The following is an 18,425-nucleotide window of genomic DNA, read 5'->3' as shown; positions in this document are numbered from 1 at the left end:
ATCTCTAGTCCCTTTTCCCTCCCCAGTGGCCAAAAGGTAGAGCTAAAGGATTTTTTTTTTTTTTTGGTATTAGGGATTGAACTCAGGGGGACTAGACCACTGAGCCACATCATTAGCCCTATTTTGTATTTTATTAGTGACAGGGCCTCACTGAGTTGCTTAGTACCTTGCCATTGCGAGGCTGGCTTTGGACTCCTGATTCTCCTGTCTCAGCCTCCTGAGTCACTGGGATTACAGGTGTGCACCACTGTGCCAGGCCTAAAGGTTCTAAGTCTCTATTTACATGGTTAATTCTCTGGCAACCAGTCCCCATCCTTAGGGACTTTCCAACAGTTAGTTTTGTTTTTTTTTTAACATTAACTCAGATGTGGTTAAGATGCTCTTGTAATAAATATTCTTGAAAAATTTCTCTGTTTTTACTGCTCCAGAGCTATTTCAGGAGCCAGAGACAAAAGTTTAACCTTATTTTAAAATATGGCACTGTAGCTATTATTACTTGGAATATTACATGTATTTTATGGCCAGAAATTAGGGATGAACACCAAATATATATTTGTCATAATATCACATTACGCTTAAAATTTATATATTTCTTGATATCCTCCCCAAATTAGAGCTTCATTATTGCAAGGGCAACACCATATTCATTTTCATATCTCTATTTCCTAACACAGTAACTGGGAAAGTTCAATATGACAGTCTGTGGGAATTTGATGGATAAGTAAATGCATGTTCAAAAATATTCAAAATTATCACACTTTGGTCTTTTGACATTGAGTACTCTATTAATATGCAAACAAGATCCTGAAGAATGAAATTTAGCAATTTATAACCCTTTGGATTTATTTTTAAAACTTGCCAGATACCTCTGCTGGGTGACTAGAGTTGTGGTACCCTTAACATTGATCATCAGAATCACCAGGGAGGTTAATTCCTACACTAATTCCTGGGCCTTACTCCCAGTCATTTGGATTCAGTACATCTAGAAGGGAGCCAAGGCATGTCTATGTAAAAAGATACCTAGATGATGTATACAACCAGAGAAGAGAAAAACTGTGCTCCATTTGTGTAAAATGAATTGAAGCGCATTCTGCTGTCATGATAACTTATTAGGACAAATAAAAATAAATAAACAAACTGAGAGGCTCAAAAGAAAGATTCCTAGATGATTCTAAGAAATGTTGAAAAAATACTGGCATTAAGACATGTAGAGGTGGGAACGTAGAGGTCGTTGGGCTGCTCTCGGATCCCTTGCTGCTTCAGTTTCCGTGTCACGCTTCCTAGCAGCGGCCAAGCGGAGAAGTAAGAAAAGATGTCTGAATATATTCGAGTAACGGAAGATGAGAATGATGAGCCCATTGAAATACCATCAGAAGATGATGGGACAGTGCTGCTGTCCACAGTTACAGCCCAGTTTCCAGGGGCATGTGGGCTGCGTTACAGGAATTTAGTGACCCAGTGTATGAGATGTGTTTGCCTAGTAGAAGGAATTCTGCATGCCCCTGATGCTGGTTGGGGAAACCTGGTATACATTGTCAACTATCCCAAAGATAACAAAAGGAAAATGGATGAGACAGATGCTTCATCGGCAGTGAAAGTGAAAAGAGCAGTCCAAAAAACATCTGATTTAATAGTATTGGGTCTCCCGTGGAAAACAACCGAACAGAACCTGAAAGAATATTTTAGTACCTTTGGAGAAGTTCTTATGGTGCAGGTCAAGAAAGATATTAAAACTGGTCATTCAAACGGGTTTGGCTCTGTACGATTTACGGAATATGAAACCCAGGTGAAAGTAATGTCACAGCGACATATGATAGACGGACGATGGTGTGACTGTAAACTCCCCAATTGTAAGCAAAGCCCAGATGAGCCTTTGAGAAGCAGAAAGGTGTTTGTTGGGCGCTGTACGGAGGACATGACTGCTGATGAGCTGCAGCAGTTCTTCTGTCAGTATGGAGAAGTGGTAGATGTCTTCATTCCCAAACCATTCAGGGCTTTTGCCTTTGTTACATTTGCAGATGATCAGGTTGCCCAGTCTCTTTGTGGAGAGGACTTGATCATTAAAGGAATCAGCATGCATATATCCAATGCTGAACCTAAGCACAATAGCAATAGGCAGTTAGAGAGAAGTGGAAGATTTGGTGGTAATCCAGGTGGCTTTGGGAATCAGGGTGGGTTTGGTAACAGTAGAGGGGGTGGAGCTGGCTTGGGAAACAATCAGGGTAGTAACATGGGTGGAGGGATGAACTTTGATGCTTTTAGCATTAATCCAGCAATGATGGCAGCAGCCCAGGCAGCGCTGCAGAGCAGTTGGGGTATGATGGGCATGTTAGTCAGTCAGCAGAACCAATCAGGCCCATCAGGTAATAACCAAAGTCAGGGCAACATGCAGAGAGAGCCAAATCAAGCTGTTGGGTCTGGAAATAATTCCTATAGTGGTTCTAATTCTGGTGCTGCAATTGGTTGGGGATCAGCATCAAATGCAGGGTCAGGTAGTGGTTTCAATGGAGGCTTTGGCTCAAGCATGGATTCTAAATCTTCTGACTGGGGAATGTAGATAGTGGGTTATGGTTGGTTAGTTAGAATGGTGGGAATTCAATTTTTTCTAAACTCATGGTAAGTATATTGTAAAATACATATGTACTAAGAATTTTCAAAATTGGTTTGTTCAGTATGGAGTATATTCAGCAGTATCTTTGACATTTTTCTTTAGAAAAAGAGGAAGAGCTAAATGAATTTTATAAGTTTTGTTACATAAAGGGTTGAACTATTGAGTGGCTGAAAGTGAATTGCTGTTTGCCTGATTGGTAAACCAACACACTACAATTGATATCAGAAGGTTTCTCCTGTAATGTTTTATCCCTGGACTTGTTAAGTGAATTCTTTGCATGTTCAAAGTGGAAACCATTGATTAGAACTACATTCTTTTCTCCTTTTTAAATTTGAACCCCACCATATGGATTTTTTCCTTAGGAAAATCTCCTTTTGGGAGATCATGGTGTCACAGTGTTTGGTTCTTTTGGTTTTGTTTTTTAACACTTGTCTCCTCTCATATACAAAAGTACAATATGAAGCCTTCATTGAATCTCTGCAGTTCATCTCATTTCAAATGTTTATGGAAGAAGCACTTCATTGAAAGTAGTGCTGTAAATATTCTGCCATAGGAATGCTTCTGTCTACATGCTTTCTCATTCAAGAATTCGTCATCACACTGCACAGGCTGCATCTTTGACGGTGGGTGTCCCATTTTTATCCACTACTCTTTATTTCATGGAGTCGTATTAACGCTATGAACGCAAGGCTGTGATTTGGAACCAGAAAGCTGTTTGAACTTTTGAAACCTTGTGTGGGATTGATGGTGGTGCCGAGGCATGAAAGGCTAGTATGAGCAAGGAAAGGAGAGAGAGCGTGCAGAGACTTGGTGGTGCATAATGGATATTTTTTAACTTGGCAAGATGTGTCTCTCAATCCTGTGGCTTTGGTGAGAGAATGTGCAGAGAGCAATGATAGCAAATAATGTACGAATGTTTTTTGCATTCAAAGGACATCCACATCTGTTGGAAGACTTTAAGTGAGTTTTGTTCTTAGATAACTCACGTTAGTTGAATGTGTTAAGTGAAATGATACTTGTACTTCCCCTACCCCTTTGTCAACTGCTGTGAATGCTGTATGGTGTGTGTTCTCCTCTATTACTGATACATAAGAGTGGTAATGTGAACTGAAGCTGATGGGTTGAGAACATGGACTGAGCTTGTGGTGTGCTTTGCAGGAGTACTTGGAAGCAGAGTTCACCAGTGAGCTCAGGTGTCTCAAAGAAGGGTGGAAGTTCTAATGTCTGTTAGCTACCCATAAGAATGCTGTTTGCTGCAGTTCTGTGTCCTGTGCTTGGATGCTTTTTATAAGAGTTGTCAATGTTGGAAATTCTTAAATAAAACTGATTTAAATTAAAAAAAAAGACATCTAGAAAATGGTAACCTGTGTTAAGTAATGGAAAATCAAAAAAATCTTGAGGCATAAATTGATTTGAGGTTGCGGTGGGTTGTAGATAATCAACACTTGGCACTTGGAAGAAAATGAGAATTAATGAGGAACAAGGGGAGAGAGGATGAAATAGAACTAATGTTAAAGAGCTTACTTCACGTTTTCCATGCAATTTTTTAAAATTTTACTAACAATAGTCTTTTTTCATATATTTCTAAAATATGACAAATACTTTCTAGTTCAATTTAGAGAAAATAATTTATTTATAATTTTACTTACCTGCATCTTTCATATATTATAAATTGAATTGGTGACTTATTTGATCATTACATAGAAAATATTGAGGTTATTTTAAGGATTTTTTTTCAGCATTAAACTAGAATCTGCATGTGATAAAATTTGCATGGAAGCAATGCTATTGGAACAAGAGGAAATTCACTGACTTTCTGGTATAATCTGTTGATAGCTTCAGACTCGACAATGTTTTGTGAATTAGGTTAAACAGTTTGAAAAAACTGGGGAATTAACTTGTAAGCTCATTAGTTCTGCAAAAGGCTAATACATAGTACCTAGCCCCTAAAAATACAGTAATCTCTCCTTACCCCATAGCATGTTTATAAGTTTAACGTGTTTATCAAATTTGCACTTAGAACTTTTCTTCCTTTGATTTTCATTTGTGGTTTTTTTTTTGCCTTTTTAAAAATGTTTCTAAAATTTCCTGGACACAACTCAGAAATGAGCAAAATTTGGCAAAAACAAATATAGCCTTTTACATCTGTGGTTTCTTAATTTTGAAAGAATACTGAAATGGTATTCATGGTTGATTTGGTTATCTTTGGCAGAGGGAGGGGAATAGCTACTCTCTCAAATTAAAAAAAATTATGACTCAGAGTTTGAAGGAGTTAAAAGACAGAATCAGAGTCAGTTAAGCTATGCTGTTAAGCATGAATGGGGGTAGACTATAGGCATGATGATTCATGGAATTCACAAATGTGAATTGAGGGGCATAATGAATTCATGTAGGCTGAGAGAAATATAGGCTGTTCAAGAAAATAGATGCTATACATAAGATAATTTCGATTTGTTCTTGCATTTCTATCCATTTGAGTTATATAACTGAAATTTCTTAATAAAAGTGTTAAGATAATTGAGAGTGATATTTATCTAACAAGCTTGCTAACAGTACTTTCTGAAGCTGGAATTACTGCTTTATGATAAATGTATAAAAGTAGTAGGAAAAACCTATAAATTGCAAATTAGGGTAGTTTTAATCCAGAATTACCTCCTCCCAAATTATGCAATTTAGTATAACTTTCAACTATGTTCTCTGTGTTTTCCAGGAAGCAGTACTTGATTGACCTACAGTTGGCATTAATGTAGGAGTACTATTTTGCTCTGATGGTTTTGCTTTTGAGAGCTCAAACCAAATTTGAAAATGTTCTTTCTCTCCATGTTTCTTTCTCTTTCTATCTCTTACATTCTCTCCTATGCAAGGAGGCCTGTGTAATCCATCTTTATAGTCTTTATTTTTACAGACATCTTTATTTTCTAGCCAAGGGGAAAATAAATCAGTGCATAAATTTATGAATGAAAAGAGGCCATACAAAGATGAGGATGTTACTGGCTACTCTTTTTTGATCGCCAATAAAAGGACAAACTTGGTAAGGTAAAAATTTAACACTGATTGAATGTGTTTCCCTGGAACTCTACCTTTGACATGAAGCTCACTGGCCTATATGATAAACTTTAAGTAGCTGGCTTGAATTGGTTGAATCTAAGATGTTAAGTGTTAAACAGTGGCTATTCACAGATGATTATAAATAATTCTTAGAATAACATAGAAATCAGATTATGGTGCTGAGTGAGAGGGAAGGAGAGGCTGTTTCAGTTAAGCAAAACTCTTTGAAAAAGGACATTAGGAAAATACATGTAATAACGCCCCTCCTACCTATATTACCCTAACAGTGGTTATATCTGGGTAGTGGGATTTTACATGGGTTTATTTTCTTCATTTTAATCTTCATATTTTTTTTTTGTTTACTGTTTTGCTTTTTCAAACAAGGGAAAATAAAATTGAAATGAAAATATTTTAAATAAAAATATGTGCTATTTGGCAAGTAGTTATGAACAAATTCTTATGATTAACAAGTTCTATTCTGTTTTTAGAACCCTTTTTTAATTGAAACTACAGAAATGACAGTAGACAGAGATAGGAAGAAAACAAAGCATTATGAGCATTTGAATTGAAAAGTGAATACTCTTTATAAAGATCAAATATAAATGACAAAAGTGAACTCTTTCCCATTCAATTATGACACTAGGAAATCAAGGTTTATTACATAATTTCCTAAATTATATTCAGTGGATAATTTATGTCCTGAAGTTTGGTAATAAGTGTTCATTTAAATGAGGATTTTAAAATCATAGGAATTTGGGAAATTTGAATCTAAATAAAATTAAACAGGCTTGACCCATAGTTTCTCAGAATCATATCATGAGGTAAGTGCCTTGTCCTCAGGAAGAGTTGTAATGCACAGTGTGGCCTAAACCCTGTCATTAAGAACTTTTCTTACACAGAATATCTGTTAACTCAGCACATACAGTTTGGAGGAAAAATATAATGCTCCTACATTCAAACAGGACTTCATGGTTGAAGTCATGGTTGGTTGTCTCCAATTTTGCATTTATATGGTTTTGATTCATCTTTTAGAGTTTCTCCAGATGCTCAAACATAAAATTATCTTTCATTTTTTTAATATCTGGGAGGTAAAAAAGATACTTTAAAAAAAGTAATGTTTTTATCCATTGTATTCTCTTATAAGATACACAAAAAGAATTTGTTTTATTTTTAAAAAAATTTTTTGTTCTGGTGATTTAACCCAGAGGGGCTTTACCACTGAGCTGCATCTCCAGCTTTTTATTTTGAGACAGACTCTCTAAGTTGCTTAGGGCTTCACTACGTTGCTGAGGTTGGCCTTGAACTTGTAATCCTCCTGTCACAGCCTCCTGAGCCATTGGGATTAGACCCTACCTGGATTAATTTATTCTTTATTACAAAATTTTCAGGTATACAAAATGTATAAAAAAGAATAAAATGAATACTTATGTCAATACAAGCTTTCAGAAATAAAACATTAAAATAGAGCTTGGTTCCTAGTCCCCTTCTACTTCTTACCTACTATCCCTAGAAGATGGTATCTCTTATATTTGAAAACTTCAATATATATCTTTATAATTTTCTATTGAATATTTTATATGAATGACACTTCATGTGTCTTACCTGTTTCCCTTTTCCCCTTCAAAGGTACATTTGTAAATTCTTCTTTGTTGATGTTTTAAGGCCATCATGATTAAAGTAAAACCTGGAAGGTATAGGTGACAAACTCACAACCTCTTATTGTGGGATTCTTTGGATTAGGATTTAAGGCTTACTTTATGGACTAATATATGATTATTTATCATTAATTCCCCATTTGTATTTGATAAAAATATCCATAGTTTCCAATTTTAATGACATTTTATGTTTTTGAAACTTACATATTTACTTTGTAGACATCAGCTCCTATGTTTTGAAATTTTCCACATTGAAGTATGTGTACTTTTTATTTTTTTGACATTTAAATCATATTACTAAACGAATAATTGTAAACTAATATAGAACAATTGTCTTGCTGGTGAATTAAGATTTTTTTATTATGGTGTGCTTTAGTTTACATTTAGTATTTTGCTTTAAACTTTACATCATTAGATTGGATGATAACATAGCTATACTTGATTGTCACAAAGTTGGATCTTTAGTACTTTTGGATCTTATGTTTTTGGTTTACCCCTTATAAACACAGCATAGCTAAAATATTTTAATCCCATCTTAAAATATTCACTTTTAACTGATAAACATAGTTAGTTAATATTTGTTGTTTGAGTATACTAATACACTTAGTTCTAATATATTCTTCTAGTTTTCAATTTTTTTAATGTTACAATGCCTTCTATTGAAATATTTGCAATGCTTTTATATTATAAGTTTTCCTTACTGGTTTAGAAGTTATGTCTCAATTTCTAATTCATTTGTTGTCCAGAAACATTTGACATGCCTATTTGACAAGATTTAAAGTAAATCAGTATCGTTAGGCTCTTTCTGAACAATTGTTATGCTTTGACTAACATTACCTTTTCCAATTCACATATTATTGTTTTTTGATCTTTTAATTTGACCAGAAAAATCTTGATTTTATTCTCCAAATTATTATTATTGCGATTGCAAGATATAGTTATCTCTTGCTTGAATTTACTCATGCATTTATGATACCCTTTGATCATCATTACTTTTTTCTTTCTTTCTTTCTTTTTTTTTTTTTTGGTACTGGGGTTGAACTCAGGGGTGCTTTACCACTGAGCTGTATCCTCAACTCTTTTAAGTTTTATTTTCAGATAGGCTCTTGCTAAGTTGCTGGTCTGGCCTTAAATTTATGATCCTCCTGCCTCAGTCTTTCGAGGCAGGAGGATCATAAATGGGATTATAAGTGTGTGCCACTACACCTGGCTGCTCATTGTTTCTTACATATAACTTTTTCTAGTTTAGTTCTGCTTTCTTTCAAAATTTCCTTTATCAAAGTTCAAATAGTGATAAATAGGTTTTGTTTTCTGAAAAGTCTTGATTTCACCTCCTGTCAGGGTAAAATTTACCTTATGTATTATTAATACATAATTATGGATTGACCATTGTTTTCATGCACAGATGTGTAGCATTCACCATTGTCTCCTGGCTTCTGTGCTTACTGTTGAAAATCTGCTTAAATCCTCTTATTTCCATGGTGGGTCTATATAATGACAGAGAGAATTAACACCAGGTTCCTGAGTCATCTTGCACTTGAGAGACTGTGGATGGGTGATGTACAGAGGACTTGAGACATATCACAGCTGTTGTTTCTTTTGTAGGCCTGTTTATTATGACCTCTCACTCACTCTCAAGTGACTGGTAGGACTTCTTCTACTCATTTTCAATAACATGTGCCATCCAGGGACTCTGTATAGTGTCGAGGCAGCCAATATTGCATGAAATACATAGGTGCTGTTGCTACCATTTCAACTGTAGGTAGGCTCAGATGTCACTACCACATGGAGTAGCCTCTCCTTCTTGGGAGGTAGCTGAGAGAGGAAAGGAGGCTCATCACACTAGGAACCTCATGTTGCAGTTAGTAACAGTCTGCTTCCTTCTGCTGCCATTATCCTCCTGATCTCCCTCCATGACAGTGTTAGTTCTGGTCCACTTACTGTCTACCAGTCACCCCCGCCTAAGAAGGTCTTTCCTCAGCATTACCCACCCATGGCCACTCACAGTCTCTTGTCTTTTATTCTCTTCTCTCTGTCAGAAGACACCAACTTTGCATTTCTGGGTGGAGTCTACACCTTTAGGGGGGATCCCTATGTGTTTCTTCCCCTGTAGTTTTATCCTTTGTTTACAGTAGAAGGCACATCTTTTCCCATTGTCTGCACTAATTTTTTTTTTAAATCAATAATGGGCAGGTATCTTTTTTCAGTGACATTTAAGGGAATGATTTCATGATTTCTGTAATCAAAATCTTATTTTCTTTTATGTTCCATGATGTTTACTGGTGGATCATTATCATTTTAACCATGTGAGTCATAGTTCTTACCTAGCTGAAATAAACAGCACCATCCTCTCAGTGAAAGACTTTTTGAACACCTGACTGCATAAAATGATATTTGAAAATGACTGGTCAGTTCTCTTTGAACAGGGCAGATGCTTGAGAACTTTATCATGGACTTCAAGTCAAATGAGTGCCAAAGTCAAGCAGAGCAACTGATTAAATGGAGGCATTTTATAGGACCTGTATCAATGGATAGAGTAGATATTGATGCAGATTTAAAATCTGAAATTGAATGCTCTGAGAATTAAAAATATATCTTGAAACTTATTTTTTAAAGATTTTTCTCTCTTTTTTCTCACAGGCTGATGAACACCCAATTGGAATGTTGAGACACATTTGCAAAGTAAAATTGGAATTTCCATGAATTATGCAGAAATCTCTTAACCACACATAGTCTCTGTCACTGCAGCCACTGTCACAGGCCCCCACATTTTGTCTCTCCATCTAAAAAGAGGAGATTCGTGCTGGTAGACATACCACGTCAAATTACAGGGAAGAAATATGCAGAATACTCAGTTCGCTTTGTCCAAAAACAAAACAGTAAAATTGTACATTGCATGTGTTGTTCCATTGAAAACGGCTAAATTCTCTTTGATTTTTACAGTGGTTTATGCTCTCTGGAAATTATGGGCTGGCATTTCAAAGTAACATTTTAAAGGAGAAAATGGACATTTTAGAATATTTCTTTCAATATGTTCTACATCAGAATGGATTGTTAATTTTTTTTTTAACAAGTGGTAAAAATTCCTGTAAGTTGGATTCTAACTTTTGAAGGTCGAGTGGATGAACAACATCATGTGCCTTAAGCAGACCTTTCTGTATTTTGTCTCCCAATTGTTTCTTCTCATCATGGCCCCAGAAAGATTGATTTCCTGCTACTGAAAACTCTCCAAAGATGAGAAGTGGTTTCAGTAAGAACAACAGAGAGTAAACAAAGCGAATATGCTGAAAGTGAATGCCAGGAATCCTTGGTAGAACATGCCATGGACAAACTGATTTTTTCCACTTCATTAAGTCACATTGAAGGTGGAGAAGTTTCCAGGACTTTGCTGTATACATAGAGGTCAAAATGGTATATATTTTTATCAAACAGAATTCTAATTGTTAAAAGATATGACAGTGAATAATGGCAACATAGAGTGTTTATGGGAGCGTAGGCTTTGCAGTCAAACTGAAACCAATTTTAAATCCCAACTCTGTCATTTACTAGTTGAGGAGGCAAGTTACCTAATGAGTCTTAATTTCTCACATCTGTCTAATCTATTTGTCTGTTATTTGAAGAGTAAGAATTAGATGTTATTATCAGAATTAAATATAATGAAAGAAAGAACTCAGCACAGTGCCTGGCATGCATTATAGTAAATTATCAGTACATCTGACTTCTTCTTTCATTTATTATTTTTACAAGGCAAAAATTTTTTTTACTAAAAAAAGAAAAATTCTGATTTCAAACTTTTCTAAATTTTCCTAGTAAAGCAATACTATTAGTAAATTAATAGGAAAAGGTTATTAGCCATAAACTTTAAAGAACTATGGAAAAATACTTTAAAATATATTTATATTATCACAACTCTTCTTCATCCACTTCCCTTATTAGTCATAAGCTTGGAACAAGTTTCACAAAAGTAAGTACTTGTCAGATCTCCTAATGGCCTCCAAGGAGAGAGATGTCAAAAATTCATTTGAATCCTATTTTGGTGTTTAATCCTGCTGAGAGAGTGTCTCTACAATTTGACATTCGGTGGAAGCAATAAATGATGATTATATCATCAGGAAATCAGATCCACACCTCAAAATGTTTCTGTGGACCCTTTCTCTCTCTCTCTTTTCTTTCTTTGGTTTTGGGGGCTGAAACCAGGGTTGCTGTACCTCTGAGCTCCATTCCTCTACCTTTTTTGTTTGTTTGCTTTTAAATTTTGAGACAGGGTCTCACCAATTAGCTGAGGCAAGCCTTGACCTGCAATCTTCCTGCCCCAGCCTCCCAAGTTTTTGTGATTATAGGCATGTGCCACTGCAAGTGGCTCCTTTCTTACTCATATGTGAAAAGATTTAAACTCGTAATGGTTATGTGGGTATAAGTTTATGTTATGCACACGTGTGTCTGGACTTTCACAATAATTTGAATCTTTGGTGGTCTGAAATGGAATCTTCTCATTGAGCAGCCATATATATGACAAGAGTGCATGTTGACTTTACCTTTTAGTCTAATAGCATGGTGTATTTTATCTATCTGTGCCATATCCAAAACTTCTAGAACTTTTTCATATTTGATTACATATGTATATGGAGACACTTACCTGAGAAGCATATCTTTGCTTGAATAAAATATTCTACTATTCTAGATATTTTGGTTTCTTTACATTAATCAGGACCCTTTGGTTGTATGAGAAACCATCTTCAACAATATTAATAGAGAAAATGTATTATAAGAAAGTATATAAGACAGAGATACCTAATGAACTCAAAGGTAAGATGTCACTCATGTCTCCAAAAGAGGGACTGCTGGCTAACCTTTGGAAACCCTGTAGCATACTTCTGTGCATCTGTTGTATTCTTCTACCCCTAAAGGTTGACTATTTATTTCTTAGGCTATGTGTTTTTGGTATATGGCTGACTTACTTCTGCTGAGTATATATTTCCCACGTTCAAAGAAATTAAAAATGGCTTACTTTGAGAATTTCTTATTTTTCAATTCCATATTCTCTGTGGGGAAAAAATATCTCAGAATAGAGAAGCTTGTGTCAAGTGCACAAGTTCAATAAATGTGGATATGGAGGTTCAGTTATGCAATGTAAATATGTTGTACTATTTGCTTTCCCTTCATGTTTTTGAGGACTTAAATTAAGGGGTGATAATGAGTTAGGTGAAACTTGAAGGATGTTACTACTCACCTCCCAGTGTCCAAAGACAGGCACCATGTCTCAGAGCACTATAGGGGACCAGTATTTTTGTCATATTCACTTTCACACCCTCCAGTTGTTCTTCACTATATTTGTTCCTTGTTTTTTTGTCACAATTGTTCCTTCTGAAAAATCTTTGGATTTCTTAAAAGAAACGTGCTTCCCTTCAGAATTAAATGTTATTATTTTAAGTCATATTTCTACAATCTGTTAGTAGTTTATTTATATTTGAATATATAGCCATTCAGTAACTGTAGTAAGATATTAATTCTATTTTGTGTGTGTGTGTGTGGTCCTGGAGATGGGGCCTCAAGCACATGGTGGGCATGTGCTGTACCACCGAGCCACCTCCCAAGGAATATAATAATATTACCATCTATAAATCCCATAAATGCTATCCCTGGATCAGCTATGAGAATGTTATTCAGTATGCTGTGATGAATACACATATGCTTGGCTTTGACTCACCAGGTGGAAACTTTTAAGCTCTTTGGAAAAAACATCCAAAATACATTAAAAACATGTATGTGTGTAGACATGAGTTTGGAAAAGATTAATAGAGCACAGTGGTTTGTGAAAGACATCAAACCTTCAAGAGCATTGTCTCTTCTTTCAAATACATACATTTTTTACAGGAATACAGGAACATTGCCATATATTCATATCTCCTGTGGTTTTGAGGATCCTGAATTGGTTTTTAAAACACGTAAGAATCAATTGAATGGAGCATAATCACTATCTATTTGAGCATAACTTTATAAGTTTGAGATTTTCATTCTTACTATTATCTTGTGGGACACTATTTTCCTAAATCATGCAGAGATTCCCACTGTCTACTTCCTTGAGTTCCTTATTTCATAGAAGCTGGCTGACAGTATGCAGCATGAGCTAGCACGATCCCCTTGAGGAACCTTAAAACATATGTTGCTGATCTCCATTCTACTCAATTTTTCAAAGATTGACTCCACTTTTCCACCTTTCTTGCTCTTAATAAGTCATTTACCACACACACACTACTCTTGATTTGTTTTTACTGGGTGACTATCTGGAAATATCTAGTCACTCTCATATTTCTCCAGTGCTCAAGACACATATAAAAAGCATATCAATTTCCCATGCACATTGTATTAGAAAAAAATAACTAGTTTCCAAGAGGATTTTAAAATGAATAAAATAATTTTATTTATTTAATTACAATATAGTTCAGGGTGAAGTCCTATAAGGAATTAGAATTTCTACCTAAATTGTTATATTCTATTAATACAGTTAGCAATTATAAACACAATATATGAAAATGCATATAATGGCACTTATCAGGATTATGTTAATTAAAATGAAAGATAACTTCAAAGATTAAAACTTCTCCACTATATGGAGAAGTTTTTCCATGCCTCTGAACCTCCAGTTATTCTTCCTAGCTTCCTCTTTGATCTGACCTTAGTGACCAACTTTCCCTACTACCCTCTTGATGAACTAAAATCATGAAGCCAATGGCTGTTAAAACACAAGAAAAATTTCTTTCTCTTCTGAGAACCAGTTTTGCCAAATACCACTAAAGATTAGCTGAACTTCAGATGGCTCCTTTGCTGAAGACCTATAAACTCTGTCCTTCTTTCCAAATGCATGCCTTGACCTATTGAATACTAACTGAAACGAAATGATACTCTGTGCTGCAGTCTAGCTGGGCAAAATAACCGGGAGGTAACAAGCAGCTTGAAGGTTGAAGCGGGAACTGCTTTATTGCGGGGAAACTCAGCAGGAACTCAAAGTAGTGGGCACCCAAGGTAGCAGGAGCCGCTTTATTGCGGGACAGCAGAGGTATATATACCTAACTGGTTACACACAGCTTGACTCAATTAGCATCATCTAGATACAGCAATCAGCCAATAAGGAATCCCCACCATCTAAATGGCTCAGTGGCATGCTTCACAAACCACTCCTCCTGACAAACTCCCAGGCGCCATTTTGACTTGATTTGTGGTCCCCAACAGCTCTGGTTGATTGTTTTTCACCAAATACAACGAACAGGATCATGGCTGACAGACACAAGAAGGATGCTTATTAGGAACATCCTAATACTGGAAATGTAAGGTAGAGAGGAAGATTCAGAGGAGTGGGAGGAAAACCAATATAAAATGGTATCCCATAATCTTGTAGAGAAAAGAGTGTCAAAAAGGAGTTGATGACTCTTAAATATTGCAGAGAAGCCAAATAAGAGGGGAACAAAGAAGTGCCCTTTGTGATTTTTATTTATTTTTTAATATATAACTTGCATTTATGCATCTTCACTTCACAATAGCATTATGCATGGCCAAATAAGTGTATACTTAGTCTTGGAATCATAAAATGCTAAGGTACCATAGAAATACCTCAACAACCATAATTTCCCACTTGCATTGGGAATGAAAACCAAGTTTCCAAATTTATAAACAACCATCTGTGGCTTTAGACTGACATGGGTAATTATAGGGGTTCAAACATCCATCAATTTAAATGTAATTTATATTTTAAATATAGTTATATTCATCAGACCTAATAATATGCATATTATTTTTAAATGTTTGTACATGCCTATGATTAATGAAGCAAAAAGCATACATTCTTAGTGGTTGTATAATATTCTATGTTTTTAATCATAGTAAATTAAAGTACATTATTATGTGAGGGAGCTTGTATAAGGTTGTGACCTCAAAATAGAGGTTTATATAATTTAAAATCTATTTAGCTCTACTAATTTCTATTTTACTCTAATATTTCTCTTGACTTCCCTTCCTAAGAGCATGAAGTATTCACATCATTTTTCTAGGTGAAGGTAGTTCAATGAAATGTATTCTCAAATTATTAGTTATTATATAATATTTGATACATGCAAAATAATTATATCCTATACAGACATGATTTACTCATAAATGGAAAAAAATGTATGGGTTCACTTTGATTCCCACTCACGTTACATCATAGGATTTTCTTTATACAGATATGGGATATCTTTATCTTCCAAGAATCAGGCACATTAAAGAATAGATTTTATGAGTTTTGGCCTTCAAAAATAATAACACCACGTCAGTGATGAGCAATTTTATGTATAACTATTCATTTGATTTTTTGAATATTTCAATGTGAACTATCAAACAATACATGATTTTTCTAGCTATTCAGCAGGCTTTTTTTGAATTGCTATTGCTAAAGTACTCAGAAAAAAGAGTCAGTGACTTTGGGGGCCAGTGGCATTAAGTATGTATTGGAATAGATTTTATACCTGGAGTTGGTTTTAATAAAGTCTTCAAAAAGAATTCCCTTGCACCCCAGAATAACTCAGAAGTATATTTTATTTTTGTGTGTGATGATGAAATTAAATATTGTCTTCTGTACACTGGGAGCAATAATAAGTTGGCCATAGTTTCTCTTTCTTTGTAGAAACATCTTTTATTTAACTTCTTTTGTTGATTTTCATGATACTTATGTGGAATTTGCTGGGGATTTCTGTCTAAGCCTCTTTTCATACAATTAAAGCTTTACAAGAAAATGAATTCTAATACAAGCAACTTTAAAATGCATTTATGTACCTTGTAATATAAGCAACACATTTCTTTTATTACTGAGTTACCCAAATCCAATTCAGTAACATGAATATTTTATCTAGATATCTGAAAATGTCTATATTAATAGGATTGTCAATCTCATACCCTGGGGAAATATATTGGTGGTATCTTCATTCTGCTGTAAGCACTGGTTGTCAATCAGGTAGAGCAATAAGAATCTCTGGGTAAATCCTACATCCCCTTGTGACAGAAGAAAGTGGGGGGAATAAGTATAAAATAGCCAGCTTTCATTTTTTTTTCCTCTTCTAATTCTTTTGAATATCTAGTTCTGACTATTATCTCCTTGAACAAAAGAGCAATGAAGATTCAACTTCTCCAATTTTAGGGCGAGAATAAAGAGGACCTGGGTACCAAGTTGATATAACTTCTGACTAATTGTTCTTTTTTGCTTTGTTCTTAGATAGGGCATGCACATGGTAGATGCTACATAATGATGATTTGATTTTGAGAAGGTTGAACTTGTTTATTATGTACTCCATTTCTCCTAAATTTTTCCTTCAAACCTTGGCTAGTTGGTGAAGCCCACCTCTAGAAATTTCCTGTTTTATCTAAAGGTTGAGGCAAAAACTTTCCATTTTATCTCTGATTGCTGTCTTGTTTAAATTTTGGGACAATGTGACTATTCACAACTTTTAAATAATCTCAGTAGAAGCTTTCTTTCCAATATATCTGGATCTTTAATTTTGTTTTAGCCAATTGGATAAAACCAAGGTGAAATTTCCATATGGAACCTCATGGATTATATATGTTAAAATTTACTTTCATGTGTATGAACTATGTGATATGCTTGATAACCCCTGTGGTTTTTTTTTCCCAGAGTAGGTGTTTAACACAGGGGCACTTAATAACTGGGCCATATCCCCAGCCATTTTAATTTAGAGACGGGGTCTCCCTACATTGTTTAGGTCTTTACTAATTTGCTTAGGGCCTCGATAAATTGCTGAGTCAGGCTTTAAACTTGTGATCTTCTTGCTTCAGCCTCCCAAGCCACTGGTATTACAGGCCTGCACAGCCACTGTGCCTGGTTGGGAATAACTTTTTCATCTGAAATTTTCTGTACTTTTCAGACAGAACATGGAATAGGTTATTGTTCCTAGTATAGAACTTCACAGAGCTTTTTTTCCTTTACCTTTTCTCAACGGGAAGGAAGAGATCATTGAAATTTTCATAACAAATTGTTTCAATTTAATTGATTAATACTGTTTACAACTGAACTTTTATCCTTGTTGTATTAATCATAAAGGTTTTATTAAAATTCCATGAGGGAACAATATAAATTTTAATATTTATATGAAACATGAATTTAATAAACAAGATTTCAGCTTTTCTGTCTGATTCCTAGTGATCATGTTCCTAATGTAAATAAATGATAAGTATTCTTGTGTCTCAAAGTGAGAAAGTCATGATATCATCATCCTTAATAGGAAATTTTCTCAGATGCCTTCTTAAAATATCCCCCCCGCCCCACAAAGGATCTGTTCTTTGAGATCCTATGTTCTGTTCAAATCAACATAGTTTCCTTTTAAACTAAAACAAGGATTTCTTTCAAGTTTAGGAAATTATTATTAGGAAAAATAGTACTGTTGATATAGAGAAAATTATAAGGCAATTTGTGCAACAATTTAAGGAAAAATGTTTTATCAGAACTTAACGTTTTGCAAAAACTACAGCTTTTTGGAAAATCTGTAAATAATGGGAAATAGTTGAGTGAAAATAGTCAAATTCAGCTTGTGGAGGCAGCTCCAACGCAAGGGGATATTATAAAGGGCACATGTACCAATGCATTTTTTTTTAGGTAAGAGGAGAAGATTCTTTCTTTTCAATGTATAGCATGTTTGGCCCAGGGCAAGGCAAGAATGTTACTCACTGGGTCTTTTTCCTCATAAACAAAGGTCATGTTGTTTCACTTCTCAAGCAATTTTCTAGGCTGTGTTTTTACTATGTTAGAAGTGGGAAAGAAAGATTTCGAGTGTAACCTTGAAAGCAGGAGAATCATTTTTTTGACATTGCATAGAATATTATCATTTTGGTGCTAGGCTTTGAGATCACTGAAGTGGTTGCTTCTTGATGCAGGAGGAAGCAAAATCTCCTATTTGCAGAATTAGCTACTGTTTTTATATCCTTTATAGAGAATAATAAAAATTCATAAATATTCAGGAAAAATTGACTTTAGTCATGGAGGTTTCATCTTTGGTCTATTGTTACTTTAGCAGAGTATTTTCAGAATGACTTGTGTTATTAACTATTAATTAAATTATCAACTTTAGTTT

The 18,425-nt window shown here is 34.9% G+C and overlaps 1 protein-coding gene across 5 annotated transcripts; it reads left to right on the top strand.

Annotated features, from left to right (window-relative positions):
* The first annotated feature begins 1,312 nt into the window (after positions 1 to 1,312).
* On the top strand, positions 1,313 to 3,232 carry LOC143641294 (TAR DNA-binding protein 43-like). 5 transcript variants are annotated; one of them, XM_077108570.1, is made up of 2 exons: positions 1,313 to 2,153; positions 3,165 to 3,232. In XM_077108570.1, the coding sequence occupies exons 1-2, from the start codon at positions 1,313 to 1,315 to the stop codon at positions 3,230 to 3,232; spliced, it is 909 nt and encodes a 302-aa protein (XP_076964685.1). The 5 variants fall into 5 exon arrangements, with proteins under 5 accessions (XP_076964685.1, XP_076964686.1, XP_076964687.1 ...); XM_077108571.1 differs by having other exon boundaries at positions 1,313 to 2,144; positions 3,095 to 3,200; XM_077108572.1 differs by having other exon boundaries at positions 3,095 to 3,200.
* Positions 3,233 to 18,425: the final 15,193 nt, after the last annotated feature.

This window comes from Callospermophilus lateralis, unplaced genomic scaffold, assembly GCF_048772815.1.
Source record: "Callospermophilus lateralis isolate mCalLat2 unplaced genomic scaffold, mCalLat2.hap1 Scaffold_94, whole genome shotgun sequence".
NCBI lineage: Eukaryota > Metazoa > Chordata > Mammalia > Rodentia > Sciuridae > Callospermophilus > Callospermophilus lateralis.
This window is presented reverse-complemented; position numbering and strand designations above follow the sequence as displayed.